This window comes from Arachis stenosperma, chromosome 6, assembly GCF_014773155.1.
Source record: "Arachis stenosperma cultivar V10309 chromosome 6, arast.V10309.gnm1.PFL2, whole genome shotgun sequence".
Taxonomy (NCBI): Eukaryota; Viridiplantae; Streptophyta; class Magnoliopsida; order Fabales; family Fabaceae; genus Arachis; species Arachis stenosperma.
In genome coordinates this window covers 13,286,430-13,303,848 of record NC_080382.1, presented here as the reverse complement: position 1 = coordinate 13,303,848, position 17,419 = coordinate 13,286,430, and the positions used below count along the sequence as shown (strand labels likewise).

The following is a 17,419-nucleotide window of genomic DNA, read 5'->3' as shown; positions in this document are numbered from 1 at the left end:
CGTCGCCGCTATTGAAGACTGTCAGACTCCTCCGCCATTCATTCATACATCCTCGAACCCTCACGTTGGCAATGAATTTCTTTGCTGAACATATGGAACTCTCCCAAAGTGGCTTCCTGTTGCCCCGAAGGCTCGCCAAATCTCGGCTCTATTTCATCGCCGCATTGAGAATGACGACCATTAGAACATCAATCACAATTATGGGTGTTTTTTTGGGGGGGGGGGGGTTCGGGCTTTGTTTTACACATTTTGGGGGGGGGGGGGAAGAGGGTAGCCCACGTTCCAAAGATTATAATGAGCAAAAAAAGGTGGCCCATTTCGTCCAAAAAACGTAAAAACTGGGTCTTATAACTGAAATCGAACCAAACCAAGCTGAATCGATATGCAATTTCATCAAGCTTTGGGTCAAAAAATAATTTCCAGGAACTTTTGTATGGATGAAATCCTGGCCATTGAATTGGCATCTTCTTATCTGGTCCATCAAGGTCTTGATTATACTTTTCCCACCAAAGACATTTCCAAGAATAAAGCATATGAAAATATGTTTAATTCAGACAAACTTTTCAAAAACTAGTGAACTTGTAGTAGATTTGAAAAATTTGAACCAATTCAGTCTTCTCTTTCTAGGCCAAACGGCGTTGTTTTGACATTTTAATTTAGGAAAAAAACTAGCTGAATCTCGAGCCCCAACCCAACTCCAGCTCTTTTTAGTCTCTAACAGCACACACCCGATATAGAAGTAGAGCTGGCAGCTCATCTCGATTCACCGTCACTACATGCTTTTTGCCGCGCCTCTAGTCGGATCCTCTACGTCGTGTGTTTGCGTCTGGCCTATTTTCTCCACCTGAGTTCGGCTATTTACGCGTCTTTCGCCTCCGCGTCTGCTTAAGCTGCGCTTCCTACAGCTCTTTTTTTTTGATATGAAAGTAAAAGGAGTGATATACCCTAATATTGTAATTCTGGTATTTTTTAAAATTGTGAAAAGTACACAAATCGGAGGGTTCGATTTTTGTATCTCAAAATTTTTAATCTTTTTTTAACACAACTTTGTCGGTCCGATTTTTGTACCTCTACAAATCGGACAGTCCGATTTCTGTACCTCTAACAAATCAGACGGTCCGATTTCTACTTCTCTAATTAAACAATTCCACATTTGATAATAGCGCCCTAACAATTCACATTTAAAAAAAACACCATTGTCACTCTAATATCAAAAACAAAAAGTTCTGCTTCCTACTATTATGTCATCACTGAGCCTCCATCTCGTCGCCCTTCCTCGCGTCTATGCTCGACATTGTTTCTTGCTCGCGTCTCACCACATCTCCCTTCGCCTCTCTTCTGTCTCTGTGGGTAGTTGTTGTTGCTCGTCCCTCGTCGTCTGTGGTTGTTGCTACCTGTACACTGTCGTGCATCGTCCACCTTCGAAATCGATTCTGCCTCTGCAACAACAGCAATAACAGGTAACCATTTTATTTTTTTAATTATTTTAATATTTTATATGCTATATATTGTTTGTTAGTGGTTGATTCATTGATGTTATTGCTATTAATTTTACTGTTGATTGATTTATTATGCTAATTAGAATATGACAGTGGTGAAAATATTGAATTGGTTTATAAATATGAATATGCAGTTATTTTGCTAATTATGAATATGCTAAGGTTTTATTGATTGCTGAATCAATTTATGAATATGTATATGCTGATAATGAATATGCAGTGATTTTTTATTGATTGTTGATTATTGCTACTGTGTCGATTCTAACTAATTTTGCTGTTAGTTATTTAGTTGATTGAAAATTTTTTTATGGGATTTTAAGACGACTTCATCATAAACACCATCTGAAACATAATTATTTTTAGAATTAAGATACTATTGTGTGTAATCTCGTTGGACATAGTTTATAGATTATTATTTTTAACGTGTAAAATGAAGATACTATTGTAGTAGTACTAACTAATTTTATGTTTATTTTTGTATTAGCTATTTTTTAAATTTGAGACTTATTTGTTGTTAAAATATTAGTGAAGACATGTATTTTAAATTTTAATTTTAGATTTTTGACTATTTTATATTTTTATTTAAATAAGACCGAATCAATCAGTAACCTACTAATTGAACAAAAGACTAAATGATCTAATAGCTTGACCGATTTGATCACCGAATAAATTTCTAACAACTATATATGAGAGAAACCAATATGTTATCCATTTATAAAAGTTTGAGGTTTATTATAATTAAATTTGATAAAATGATTTAATTAGTTTTTAAAAAAAGATTAGTGATTTATTTATTATTTTCTAAACAAAAGAGATTTATTGACAATATATTATTTATATAAAAATATATTGTTTAAAGATTCATGCAAATTTTATTGAAATTATATTTTTTTAAGATAATTTTTATTTATATCCTGACCCAAAAATAAAGTCAAACTCAATAAGAATAAAAGATTCGTGGAAAAAAATGATGGCCTTTCCAAACTTACCTGATCTCTTCAAACTTAAAAGGTCGGATACAACAAAAAAGTTTAGTTTTACTTATCTCAAATAACTAACTACGTTCCTGAATCTCTTTTACTATTTCTATCTCCACTTAAAAATAGATTCTAACAAATTTTTAAGATAAAAGGAATGGTCATCCACAAACAACAAAGGTGAAACTATTCCAAAAAAATAGTTATTGACTCTACTATAAATATATTGACAATCTTTAGATATATTCACATTCTAATATACTGAAAATCTGCTTAAAACTCTTGCTAACTTAAGCATAAAAGATTTTTGCAATACCACCCTAAATAATTTTTATCTAATTTTCTTTTTTTTTTCCTGGGCTTAATATCACGTTATCTATAAAAAAAATTAATTAATTTAATCTTTTTGTGATGACATTAGTAGTAGTGAAGAGAAATTACGAGGATAAAAGTGTAATTTTATACGGACTCAGTTTGGTCCATTGAAATCGTATCAAAACCTTCAACAAACACTCCAATCCCACGAAGGCGGCGATGCCTGGCGACGATTTCTCGGTGGTGGTTCTGGCGTCGGATCTCGCCGTTGACGCCAGACCCTTCTTGTCCCATAAAGACCATGAAGAAGAAGAGGACAGCTGGCACGATTGTTCCCAATACCTCTCCCCCGACGAAGACTTCTCCGATCTCGATCAGTTGCAGTTTCTCCGCCGTCAGGGCTCCGACAAGAACGGACATCCCATCCTCCGTATCGTCGGCAAGTACTACCCTGGTGCGTGCTCTCTCTCTCTCTCTCTCTCTCTCTCTCTGTTTGATTTTGCATCTTTTTAGGGTTTTTATTAACAGCTGAAACAATATTCATTCACTGTGATGAACTAAATGAAATTCAGGCAACGTTGAAATTAAATTACTTAACTTTAGCTGTTAGTTTTGAATATACGTATGTATTTATTGTTCAATCATTATTCAACAGTTCTCTTAGACTAAAGTACTGAACCGCTATATGTATGATTATCGTGGAATGTTTCATGATCTTGTTAGATTAAATTCCATTACTTTACCAAGTTTAAACATCTAATCTTTTTAGCATAAATTTCAACAAGCACCTCTTCTTTATCCTGTGTAGTTGAATTTCACTTGAGATATCTTTTCAAGTCACCATTTATGAATCTCAGTCTTCCCAACTAGCTCCAAACAACTTTATATGAAATTCTTAATGTCTCGAATAATAATAGACAGCATAAAAGATAGAGAACCGGTTTCTGTATTATTTGATTAATATGGCAGTTAAGTGAGATTCCTGCTCTCAAATTGTATGCAGCCACGGTTGTGAGCCCAGAGCGACTGAAGAGGTATGTTCTCCACAAAATTTGCAGCGAGATGCAAGAAGGGCCCTTCTGTGTTGTATACATGAATAGCACTGTTCAACAGGAGGACAACTCCCCTGGCATAACCATCTTGAGGTGGATTTACGAAGAACTTCCTGCTGATTTTAAGGATAGGCTTCAAACCGTGTATTTTATCCACCCCGGGCTTCGTTCTAGGATAGTCATTGCTACATTTGGCCGGTTTTTCTTGAGTGGAGGGTAAGCCATTTATGTGTTTCTTAACATCAAATTAACGTTGAAAAACACATGCTATGAAACCTGAAGAATATATTTTGGTTCTGTTCAGATTGTATTGGAAGATCAAGTATGTAAGCCGGCTTCAATATCTTTGGGATGATATTAAGAAAGGAGAGATTGAGATTCCGGAATTTGTAAAGAGCCATGATGATGTTCTGGAGCATAGACCACTCACAGATTACGGCATTGAGCCTGATCCTTTTCAACTCACTGGGATTCCTTCTTCCAGCTTTTCATTCGGCAAGTATGAGGAGAGATGGGCAGGAAGGGACTATGTGTCTTAGGGCTTGCTTGCGAGTTTGGACTTCAAGAAACCAAGATATGGAAGGGAAGGGTTTCAAACCTGGCATGGTTATTGCTTAATCATCAAACTTTGTACAGCGTAGCTCTGGTGATTTTGTGCTCATGTAGTTGTTACTTAAATGTGATTTTGGGTATTTGCTGTGTCAAACCCTAATATGACTATATGTTCTGCATATGAATAGAAACTTACAGTATATTAAATTATTAATACACCGAATTACAAAATGTGCGTTTTTGGATGATGATGATTCACTAGTGTTTTGGTCAGGTTGATATACTAGAATCAATTACTTCCACTTTTAGGTATAATTATTTGAGTTTATATAAATACCTGGAGCACATACATTAGGTTTGGGCCTTTGTTTGAATCATTAGTTCATTACTATGCCTTATCCCCAAAATTAGATCTTTATAAGCATGTTTCTAAAGCCTAAAGATCTTTAAAATATGACAACACCGATCACCTACAAGCTGAAAGACATTGCTTTTAGCTAGCCCCTTTTGAGGAAAATAAGTTACCAACCTCACGAATCAGTTTATAAAGTTTCGTTTTTATTTCGTGCATTATTTTTATCATGGTATCATGTTGAAAATTTTAGACTAGCTGGATATGTAAAATTCACTTTCTTAAGCCATCTTTTAAGAGACTTTTATATTACAATCATACATTTTACATCCTGATCTGCAGATTAAACAGCATTAGCATGAACTTCTAATGAGAGACAATTCATCCATCAAATTATAAGTTGTTAGAAGTGGTTAGTATTCTATGTGTCTTTAGTGAACATACTGCATTCTCAATTTATGTATGGCATTCAAGTCTCTAGTATATTTCGATCTTTCTTACTCCAAGTGGCAAAAATATGGATAGGAGGACAACATCAATATAAAGAAAAAAATATCCAATCGGAAAATAAAATAAAATAGTAAAAACACGAGAAATGTAATTTTATTGGTAATAAAGCAATAATGCGTTAAGCAGTAAGTACAATGAAAGCTGAATATAAACTAATTAGTTACAACAGAGATAAAATTACAAAATAGAAACACAAAAACAAAACAAACGTATGCATGTTAAAACTACTGAACATAAAATTCTCAAACTTATGCAATCGTTGCTAATATCAATAATATGCAAATATTGTACAATCCTTTCTGAATTTGATTAGCTCAGCAACACATCTCGCAGATCCAACAGCAGCACAGAGCAAAGAGGCTGCATCAATCATAACAGTTGTATCAGAAATTAACTATTTTTTTTTTTTCAATTTCATTACATAACTTAAACTAGAAATTTTATTATAGTTAGGAGGAGGAGGACTATAAAAAAGAAAAACTTTAATTTACTTAATGCTTACCATCCCTCAATGAAGCCCCTCTCTCCTTTCTTCTTAGTCCTAGACATAAACCCTTTCTTGGTGGGAGGATCCTGATCAGTTGGGTATCCTGAAAATCATGCAAAAAAATTATTTTTGTTATCAGGGTCTTCAAATAATCAAATAGGTTTTGTTTGAAAGAAAAAAAAAAAAAAAAGAGATGAACCTGGTGGTGGAGGAGCTTGGTTTCCCTGTGTCTCTGGCTTCTGCATCTTGATGAATGAAAAAATCCAACAGTTTTAGATTCTCAATAAGCAAGTGTCGATGTAAAATACCTTATTGAACTTTCTTCTGTGCAAGAAAGAGTATGTGTCTGTATAACCTATGATATATATACTGTAATGTTGATCTTCTACTTTGTCTGTGTGTATATATATACATAAGATAACATCACACGTATTACCTGACAGTTAAAATAATAATTTTCTGACACTCTGTTTGAAATATCATTGTTGGCTTAAGGATATGCCTTCATCCTTTTTTGGGAGGTCGGTTTTGCTAATCCATCCACACGGCTTCTTGTGAACTTACCTTTGATGAATTATTTTTTTTATTATTCACGGTATTTTTTGACTTAATATATTAATGATTAATTTGTCGTGAATTTGAACTCTATTTAAAAATTTATCGTTAGTTAATTGATTGTTACATACACAAAATAGAATTTAAATTATCGATATTTATTTAAAAAATAAATAAATTAACCACTCGAATAATACAAATTATTCATAATTACTTTTGATGAATTATTATTCTTTTTACTTTATCAATTTTTTAAATGCCAATTTCAAATTATACTCTTAAGTCTTACCCGGTTTGAGCTTTTCTATTCAAACTTTTCCACATCTTTCCTGATTCCTTGTGTTATAAACAAAGTGTGGAAGCATATTGTTGTTCATATTAAATTGATAGCCAACCAAGATTTTAACTTAACTACACAAAGCTTTATTCTTTTATTCCTTTTATTTGGATCCTTTCCTTAGTTCGGAGGGTATTAAGAAAAAAAAAAAAAAACAACGAAGACTACCATGTTGCAAGAATAATATAAAGTTTATTCGTGACAACAAATTAGATGATTTTTAGTGTCAATATAATATTTTTAATATAACAATATTATGAAAGCGTGTATGGGAATATATTCTTTATAAATCCGAAGACTAAGAGTGATTAATTAGTTTCTATGTGGGGAAATTAAGATTAATAGTTGAGGCATGGTGTTTAGATTTAATTGGTACAAGTGTGTTATGGAATTGAATGGATTTTTGGATTAGGATGATGTAACATCATCTATAGGGATTAGGGAAAATCTAAGAAGCACACGTTTGCATAAAACCAACTCCAACAAACTTTATTCAAACTTCTTTTTTTTAGTGTTTGTTTTTTTGTTGTTGTCAATTTGAGGTTCGTCTTTTGATTTGGATTTGGACTCGATTTGGTTGGATTCAGTTTCTTTTCAAATGATCCAGATCTATACCATCCTTTGAGTTGGGCCCAAATAAACTAAACAGTAATTGATAATAAAAAAAAAGTAAAATATATGCAAACCAACTTAGAATAGTTTAATCAATTTGGGTTAGTTTAGTGGTTAATTCACTAGTCCGCTTAAATAAATATTGGTGTTTGAATCCCGTCTTGTCCATGTAGAAATTCATTGATCAGCGACAAACCCTTAGCCTATAGGACTAAAGAATACCGTGAAAAAAAAAACTTAGAATAGTTTAGCGGTTACTTCACTAATCTACTTCAATAAGTATATATAAATTTTTAGAAAAAAATATTTTGTTTTGCTTAGTTTTCTTTATGTTGTCAATTTGAAGTTAATTTCTATTTTATTCATGTTTCAAAATCTAAATTAAAAATAATAGTAGACCTGTAATGTTGATGTAAAAAATAATTAATTTATCACAACAAAAGTACTACCTTACTCTCGGAACACTTAAAAATGGTTCTTATATGAATGTTAAAATTAAAATTATATGAAGTTTTAAAATAATTATATGATCATTCAAAATTTTTTTAATTTCAATCGTACATTCATATTCATATGAATAGTCATATCAAAGAACTCAAACTAAACAAACTCAATCCTACTATATAACATTTTGTTTTTGAGAAACAGACACATTACAATAATTGAGTCACACTCACAATTGCCCTTCTTTTTCCCGCACGCATGGATCAATATTCCATCAATCCCTAACTAAAAACATGAAATTGTCTATCTCCATATAACACCTTTACCATTTCTGTAAAATCTTATCTCCAAGTGCAAGGCTAGCTAGATGCAAATTGCTTAATCAATAAAGTACTATGCAAAAATAATTCGTAATTGGTTCAAAAAGTTGTTTGTGTATAGGAAGATCCGCCCCCCATTCATATATAAATTAAAGAACAATAGTAGTATACTATGAGATGCACGGACATTTACATGGACATGAAATACGACACGATCTAGAATTTGCCGACACGCGAATTTTAAAATTTTACATGACACGGAACATGCACATATATATAAAATATAAAGTATTTTTTAGATAAATCGTGATGATATTTTATTGATATTAAAATATAAATTAAAATTTTTAATTATTTTTAATGTCTTATTTTACTTATATCAAGTATTTAAAATATTTTTTGTTTTAATAAATAATAATATATATTATATCTAAATTTATTTAAGAATATATGTTATGAATAATATTTGACACATTGACACGTGATGGTATTTAGGTGTGTCCAGGCGTATTCGGAGAAAATTTTATTTTTTATTAAGACACAGTTAGACATAGGAGACATGCGTGTCAGACGAGTGTCGGTGAATGTTGTGTCCGAAATGTGTCTAACACACAGACACTGCAACTTAGCAAAATGTCCATGCTTCATAGGTAGTATATTTGCTTAATTTTTGGTTTAATTTTTAAATGAGACAAAATGAAAAATTAAGTAACATAACATCACTCAATGAATAAATCATTATTTATTTTCCTTAAAATTTGAGTGATAATAACAAAAACAAATTTGATCACTTATGAAATTAAAATAAATAATTTTTCTATTATTATTGTTACATGAATGCATAACAATTATATATACTTGTGTGTGGCCATGTGCATGTGTTAGTTAATGGTTATTCATTAAGTAATATAATCTTTATAATTACAAATTATATATATGCCCCGGCCCCTACAAGCTTCTAACTCATCATTATTTCACGTTTAGAAACCGATATAACGGTACAAGAAGAAAACTTTTTTTTTTCCCACGGTATCCTCCAACCCGGCAGGTCAATGGCTAATTCGTCGCGATACTGAACTCTATTTAAAAATTTACCGCTGGTCAATGAATTACTGCATGCACAAGGTAGAAACCAAAATATTATAAAATTGATTCTCAAATGTTAATAATTTAAAAAGAAGATACATTGAAACAAGAATAATGTATGTGAAAATGAAACACACACATAAATTGTAACTTCCATTTTAAACGATGCAATAATAACATTGTAAGTGACTTTATATAGATACATCATTTTCCTAATAATGTGCCCTAGAAAAAACCCATCAATGAATAAAATAAGCTAAATTTCGTCAAGATACATAAATATATGCGTAGGATCGAAAAGGAAATTAAAAGTAACTTCCATATACACCACCAATTTAGGGCAAGGCTAATGCTAACACGATAATAATATATTACCAATGAGAATTAGAATTATGCACCACCATGGCATTGGTTGCATTTACACGTCAACATACGTGAATGGATTGATGATCCCAATTAAAATTAAAATGTCCAAATATTTTTCTACCAAAAGATTATTATTTAAAAAGAGATGTTGTGGAAGTGCCAAAACCACATATTTTGCTTTGCCGAGTTGGAAAAAAAGAGAGGATGTATATCATACTTTGTATTTCAAGACATTTTGATTATATGCTTTCAACTTGTGTGCTTCTACTTTGGGTAACCATCCACAACAACTTGTCGCTAAACCAAATTAAAGATCCACCATGAAATTAAATCAACTTATATTTTATTGAATACAACATGGAGCCACTATTTGAATTGTATTTACATTAAAAGTCAATATGATTTTAGGTCATTGAGTAATTATCTAATATTATGCGTACCAAAAAAGAAAATGAAATTTAAATATAGTTGTTCCGTCTAGAAGTGAACTCCGAGGTATATGTCGTCCGCAGAAGAAAGAGCACTAATAACGTCGTCATCTTATGTGCAGCACAACGCGTTTCTTTTTTGTCCGAATAATTTAAAAACCCTACAAAAAAATGACTCCGATGCTTAACTCAATTTACGATCTCGAAATTATAAAATTTAAATTCGAAGGGATCTATTTAGTGACTTGTATGTTGTGTTCATATAGGTCGTTTGCGTTTGGTATTTATCCGAAATTGATCACGGATATTTTTTTTAGTCTGATTAAACCGACTTTGACCTAGTAGTTTCGAGGTATAACGTTAGACTGCACGGTTTGAATATGGATCAATAGTAATGCTAATTATGCAACCTAGCAAGTTAAGAATGAATTTACTTTGCGTTTTAATTTTTTATTTTTAGAATTTTAAAAAGTGAAAAGAAAAAAAGTAAAACTAATATTTTTTTATTTTCATCTCATATTTTCTCTCTTTTCTTTACGAAATTTTAAAAATGAAAAAAAATGGAAAAAATGGCTGCAACCAAATAGTTAATGAAAGTAACTTAACCAGTAACTAATTACACGACTTGAACTCATAAGTTAAAGTCACAAAAATAACTTAATCATTGTTCCAAACTTTTCAAATTTTAAAAATATAATACTAAAAATGAAACCCTAAATCAAATGCACCCTAATAGAGATGTAGATGGTTAAAGTGAATCATGACTTGGTTGAATATGGGGATAATATATATGAAGTCCCTCTCAAAGAAAAAAGGGTCAAGTTTCCAATCAAGTATACAAGAACAAATGTGTATATATATATATACAGAGAGAGGCCAGGTGCAGTTCACAATTTGTATGGACACACTGGACATTATTACAATGCACTATATGTATAAATAAAATAAAAGGGTGAAAAAGACATGCATATCTTAGAATGAAGAGCAACAATATAATTTAGAATCTCTTCCTATACCATTGATCCATGAGTTTCATCACACGGTATAAAAGTGTTCTTCAAAATTATTTCACAATACATATCAAATGGGGTTAATTTCTTTACATTTTGGATCTCACACTTGGGCTCATTCACTACTCTTAATATAGCAATGGCACACTACATTTATGAATGAATAGTTAACTCCTTATTAAGAGTACTGTTTATATGAGAAACAAATTTAATGCTAAATAGGCCCAACTTGGTTTTGGTTAGAACAACAATGTTATTGTGTCTACCAACATAAATTTAGTGTACCATGTTACTAAGATAATCTAATAAAATTAATATAGATTTTAAGATATATTTGCATATATCAACGATGTAATTAACTGTTATTATCTTGATTATAATTGCATGATACATGCACCGTGTTTATCTTGCTGAATTTAATCATTTTCTTGGTTAGAAACGTACATGTAATAATGATAAGGTAATTAATTATTTATGAACAGCTCTCTATGTACATATTCTTAAAAAAAAATATATTTGAAAAACAATAGAAACCAATTTAAATTAATCTAAAGTTATCATATTTTGTATTCATTAATTATCGTTAGAATAAATACATAATATTAGATATAACAAGTATGTAATTATAAATATTAAGTTAAATAAAATAATTTTATTTTAATTATTATTTTTCTAGTATTACTTTTCCTACAAATAAAATACAAAACGTTTTATTATTAATTGGTAGAGGGTTGTTGTACAAGTCATTTATTAGTGTACGTTGCACGAAAATATCACTGGGTTGATACATAGTGGAAGAAATTTGCAAAGAAGATAACTTGTATAAATTTGACCAACGATAATAGAACGAAACATAGAGGGAGTAGGAACTTAAAAGCTATATATATATAGCATTTAATATGGTGCATCTTTTGGAAGAGAAGGGACTTGTACAAGCTCGCAGTTAAATAATCAAATTTTTCTTTATAAATAAATTATTTATTCTAAGTTTAATCTATGTGCTACATAGAGGAAATAACAGAAAAAAATAATAATGTAATTTACACTTGTTTTTTAGGGACAAAACTAAAACAAGCTAAGTCCTACCTATTTTTGAGAGAATAAATTGAAGCATACCTGATTTTTTTAGAAACTATGTTAAGTATTAACCCAATAATAAATGCATAATAAAATAAGTATTTTAAGAACCATTTTTACTACATATAGCCAGACAATTCGTTTATAATTAAGAAAAATAAAACTGGATGTGTAATGTAATTTGTAAGGTTATGGAATGCATATTATATATATATAGGTCTTGATATGTTTTGACTATTCCAATAATTATAAATAGGGGGGATTTCTCAATTGGGTTATTATTATTATTATTATTATTATTAACCATGCAAAATATAAAATACAACTATTAAAATTAAATACTAATGTAAAATATATATTAAAATATAAAATATATATTAAAAAATAAATTAAATTATATATATTTATATAAAAATATATAATAATTTATTTTAATGTTTGATTTTAGCATAAAAATGGTATTTTTTTATTGTTATTAAGTAACATGCAGCCGCAGCTAATTAAGACCACAGATAGGAGGAAATTATTAGTGAGTAATATACAAGAATCTTCTCTAACCAACATCCGATGAATTTAGACAAGAATGATTAATGATTAAAAATATTAGAGTTTTAGCTATAAGTTAGTATTAATAATTTAGCTTTTGTTTTGTTTTGCTGGTCTGAAGAGGTCAAAAAAAAAAAAGCAAGGGGGACAGGAAGAGGATTACATGGAAGATGATGGTGCCAATTTTTTAACTTCACATGTGTGGTCACACTCGTTGTTGCATTCATGCAAGACAACCAATCAATTTATCCACATTCACATGGTTTTTTTTTTAATTTTAAATAATAAATCTCAATGCAAATAGCCAATTAATCCTCTACATAACGTTAGAAGGAAAAGTACACAATATATTAAGGCATAAATGAAATGAAATAAAATAAAATATATTAGAAACATCATACAATAAAAAAAATCAAATTGACAATATTACTTTAAAATAAATTAAGATGATTCATTTTCTAAAATACATACATTGAATGTAACCCATATATTAATAACCCAGTAAATTACGTGAAAAAGGTGAGCAAACAAATAGTACTATTTTAATTTTTGCAGCATGGTCTAACATTGTTTATGTTGTAATAGATTTTAAAACTTAATTTACATAGTAGTAAGAGTAACATAGTATTACTATTACTATTCCTATTTACAATGTAGAAAACATAGTACTTTAGAGTAATTAAGAAATTGAAAATCCCAATAAGGAAGTTGAATTCTCCAAGAGTGGAAGAAGAAGAAATGTATTGGGATTATAGAAAGTGATGATGATGATGATGATGAAACTATCTAATTTAATATGCCGTGAAATTAGCTGCGGATGAGTGAATACAACAAATTAAGGAGGAGTTGACACATCAAGAGAGGTTTGAAAAGATTGACCTGCGTCTCTTCCATGCCCCCTCTTTCCTTCAAACCAAATATACAATTTTTAAAAAAAATAAATAGAAGGCTAGTGATGAATTAATTAATTAATTAACTAACTAATTAGTAAACACTATTACTAGTCTATTCCATCTGACACAGCAAGAAACAAAGTCTTCTCTCCTCGATCTCCCGTTCCTTTTAATTTCCCCCATTTTTTTCCATGCCAATTCAATTAGAATTAAAACACTAAATTAAAAATCAACCCACTAAAATTATAAATAAAATCAGTAATTAATTTATATAATGAAGAAGAAGAGAAATAAATTACTGCACCTATAGCTATAGCTAGGTAGAGAAAGAGAGGTTCTAGAAGTCATGATGAGAATGGTGATGATGGTGGTGGTGATGATGGTACATTGCTGCTTCACCATGACGGTTATCATCATCACCATCCAACCTTGAACTCATTTGACCGGAGGCGCCGCCACCACCACCACCACCACCTAAGGTGGCACCAAGGTTAAGATACACCAACCTGGAATCCAAGTTAATGTTGGTGTTATTGTTATTATTGCCGCCACTGCTTGAACTGCTATGATGATCTTCGTTCATGGAAGGAGGATAAATATGATGATGATGTGGAGTTGTAGAAGAAGCAACATTGTTGTTATTGGCGTTACCTTCTTCACGAGACAAAACAAGTGCCGCCGATTGAACAAGCTCCAAACACAGCCTTAATTTGTTTGGTTCAATGTGAGTGAGGCCAGGGACTGCGCCTTTGAACAGAAAATCGGAGGTTAGGGTTCTTAGTGTGTCCAATGGCGTCACGTTATCGATGGTTCTCACGTTTGGGTCAGCGTGGTGGTCCAGCAGGACCGCCACCATATCGGGCGAAACCATTTCCGCCGCGATATGAAGTGGTGTTTTTCCTGCTGGACCTGCGGGGTAGTTGACATCGGCTGCCCCGAGTTCCAGCAGGGCTTTCACCACCTCGCGGCTACAATTCTCGACCGCGTAATGCAAAGCTAATGCGTCGTCGAGATTGAGCCCTTCTCCCATTACCATTAGCTTTACGAGCTCCACGTCGGATGAGTCTAGCGCTCGCCTCATCCGGCGGATCTTTTGGTCCTCGAGGTCTGCCGCGGCTGAGAGGTCCGGGTGGTGGTGGTGGGGGAGGAAGGCGGCGGTACGGCGGGCGAGGGAGGATTTTAGACGGAGGTCTTCGATTTTGGCGACGATGTCGATGGGGAGGTGCTTGGCGAGAACCTCCGGTGGGAGACCGGACTTGGCTACAAGGTGGGAGCATGTGGTCCACAGTTGGTGCATGTCTTGCTTTCTTGAAGCTACCAAGACCTTCATCACATCTTCAATGGAAGCTTTCTCCACCATGCTTGCTAGTTGTTTCTGTTGTTCAATACAAATAAGCTAAACTACATGAGTTCAAATAGTGTTTGTACATCAATAATTATGTCTTACTATTTCTATATCATTCATCACAGTGAAATAATTAAAGTAGACGCATAATTTGGATAAGTTGGAAATTAAATTTAAAAAAAAAAAAGCAGACATAACCGGTGGACATAGAGTTCCATGTAAGGCAAGTCAGAGAATTGAAACGAAAGAGTAGAAGATGATGATTATGATAAGTGATAAGAATACTTTTTTGGATTTGGGAACACAAATGGGGAAAGTGAATGTTAATGGGAGACAAGACCCGAGTGGAAGCATCTAAATTTAGAAAACTGGTATGTGTATGGTGATAGCTGATAGGAACGCCAAATCGAGAAAAGAGAACCAAAAAGGTGTAGATACAACATGAAATGTAAGAAAAGGAGAAAGAAATAGGTTGATTGAAGAGTTAAGAGGAAAGCTAGAATTGAAGCAACAAAGTGAGGAGTAGAGAGAGTAGAGGCACTCATTGATTCACCACTATGAATCGTGTTTGTCTCATGAAATCATAGAAATAGAACCAACAGCTTTCTACTCCTCTCTCGTGGAATTTGATTCACACCACAATTTTGGAACTCCCAACTTCCCACTCCACACTACTCGCCATCACCATCCACCGCACTACAATTGCCCAAAACAAGAAACAAACCACTCCAAAATCCCCTTTTTTTTTCAAAATAAAAATAATTATATTTTTTAAATAGAAGCTGTTCGCAGTTCCCAAAAACGAGACTAGACTAGGCCGGTTACAGTAATTTGTCCAAATTCCCAAGACACACAGAAACATACGACTGGTCACACTAATCACAAAACATACACAAAAGAAAAGAAAAAAAAAGGGAAAAACAACAGTGGTAGTAGCGGTTGTGAATTATGATAGTGAGTGAATAGTAGTAGCAGTAGCAGCTACCAAGAAATTAAAAGAGCACCTGAGTTAGCAATGCGAGCTGCTCAACGCCGAAGTATCTAGCGGCGGCGAGTGTGTCTAGAGCAAGATCGACGGCGGAGGAGCAATGCGTGTGCCAGCAGCCCCTCTCGCCGCAATTGGGCCGTGGCTCGTGCTTCTGGGGGACGATGGATACCTGCCCGCTGTACAGAAACTGCAGCATGAGCAGGAACACCTCGTACCCCACGGAGTTCACGGGTATTACCCCTGTAGGGGTTCTGCAGCCCGACCCCGAGTTCATCCTCTGCCCTGGAGGATCCAGGCCAGATGGCGAAGGAGGGTCGGGCCCGCAGAAGAATTTCCTGAAGAATAGACTTCTTGCCGCCAGGATACAGCGGTGCGCGTGTACTAGACGCCCCTCGACGCTGAAGGTGACGTCGCTGAAGGCCTGACCGTTGATGAGCAGGTTGAGGTAATCCAACGATAGAGATCTTAGAGATTCCTCAAGTGTAGAAGACATGCTTAGCTTTCTTTTGCTGCTTTCTTTAGGGTTGATGATCGGAAGCTTGAGGAGGAAGAAGGTAAGGTTGCTGGTGTTTATGGGAATAGTGATGAATGGAGGGGCATGATGGCTGGTGTTGTTGGAGATTATAGAAAGTTTTTGTGTTGGTGTTTCCGTAGATATTTTTTGACGAGAGAGAGAGAGAGAGAGAGAGAGAAGAGAGAGATCGCAATTTGGGTGGCTATTCTGGGCGGCTCAAGGGTTAAAGAACGGAGCTTATAAAATATTCTTAAAATTAAATTAGATAAATTTTTATACGGTTTGTTGTCTACGGATACGTATACAGAGTCGTAGTAGTTAGACGGAGACGAAGAGAAAGAGAGGAGTAAGTATATGGCGTTAAAAAGAGTTTGAAAATGATTTGTGGATAAAGAACCAGAGATTTTAGACTTTATTCGTTACATACTTGTTAATCAATTATTGAAATCAAGTGTTTACAAATAGAGACAAAATTCCATAAATAATTCAATACGGGCTCTTTGGGACCTCATGTCTTCAATGTTGCACTCCTACTACGTATGTACCTCCTCTTTTTCTACATTGTATTTTGGATATATACGCTCATTATTTATTTACATATATATTATTAGTGGCTTTTTCCTTTTCATAATTATTTTCAACAGTAAAAGTCACGCTTTCCACTAACATACTCCAATTCTTTCAATTCAGTATATGACATAATTCGAGATAACCCTCACTTTAGTTTTTAAAATTGGTAAATTATACTAATTGAGTTTTTAAAATATTAATTGCTATAATTTAATTAGTTTTTTAAATTTAAAAAAGTATATCACTTTAATTCTACCCACGTTACTCTTTTAGAAAATTATAGGTAGATAATAAAAATATTAAATAATGTGAACAATAAATATATCAGATGTTCAATTAATAGGTATACAGATGATTATGTTCATTATTTTTAATTGGATAGTTATTTTTTTTATTCGATTTGTTCATACACAGTTGACAATAGTTAGATATTCAATTCACTAAATGTGCAGATGGTTATCCTAATGTTAAGATTTATGAAGTAATTTAGAGATGGAATATTTTTTTATTTTATTAAATCAATTCTAAAACTCATTATTCACATCGTTTACAAAAATCATTATTTATCTAACAAAATCGTATTT

The 17,419-nt window shown here is 32.7% G+C and overlaps 2 protein-coding genes across 2 annotated transcripts; one reads left to right on the top strand and one right to left on the bottom strand.

Annotated features, from left to right (window-relative positions):
* The first annotated feature begins 2,944 nt into the window (after positions 1 to 2,944).
* LOC130935551 (uncharacterized) lies at positions 2,945 to 4,626 on the top strand. The gene is made up of 3 exons (XM_057865343.1): positions 2,945 to 3,245; positions 3,795 to 4,059; positions 4,148 to 4,626. The coding sequence occupies exons 1-3, from the start codon at positions 3,011 to 3,013 to the stop codon at positions 4,380 to 4,382; spliced, it is 735 nt and encodes a 244-aa protein (XP_057721326.1). The 5' UTR covers positions 2,945 to 3,010; the 3' UTR covers positions 4,383 to 4,626.
* Positions 4,627 to 13,207: 8,581 nt separating this feature from the next.
* On the bottom strand, positions 13,208 to 16,458 carry LOC130933124 (BTB/POZ domain and ankyrin repeat-containing protein NOOT1-like). Its single transcript, XM_057862643.1, has 2 exons — positions 15,768 to 16,458; positions 13,208 to 14,793 (listed from the first exon to the last, which is right to left on the bottom strand). The coding sequence occupies exons 1-2, from the start codon at positions 16,242 to 16,244 to the stop codon at positions 13,756 to 13,758; spliced, it is 1,515 nt and encodes a 504-aa protein (XP_057718626.1). The 5' UTR covers positions 16,245 to 16,458; the 3' UTR covers positions 13,208 to 13,755.
* Between the last annotated feature and the right edge of the window lie 961 nt (positions 16,459 to 17,419).

Excerpts from the sequence above, each read along its gene's own strand:
- LOC130935551 (XM_057865343.1), top strand. The coding sequence starts at position 3,011 with ATGCCTGGCGACGATTTCTCGGTGGTGGTTCTGGCGTCGGATCTCGCC. Across the intron at positions 3,246-3,794 it reads CGTCGGCAAGTACTACCCTG|CCACGGTTGTGAGCCCAGAG; the intron begins GTGCGTGCTCTC and ends AATTGTATGCAG. Across the intron at positions 4,060-4,147 it reads CGGTTTTTCTTGAGTGGAGG|ATTGTATTGGAAGATCAAGT; the intron begins GTAAGCCATTTA and ends GGTTCTGTTCAG.
- LOC130933124 (XM_057862643.1), bottom strand. The coding sequence starts at position 16,244 with ATGTCTTCTACACTTGAGGAATCTCTAAGATCTCTATCGTTGGATTAC. Across the intron at positions 14,794-15,767 it reads AGCTCGCATTGCTAACTCAG|AAACAACTAGCAAGCATGGT; the intron begins GTGCTCTTTTAA and ends ATTGAACAACAG.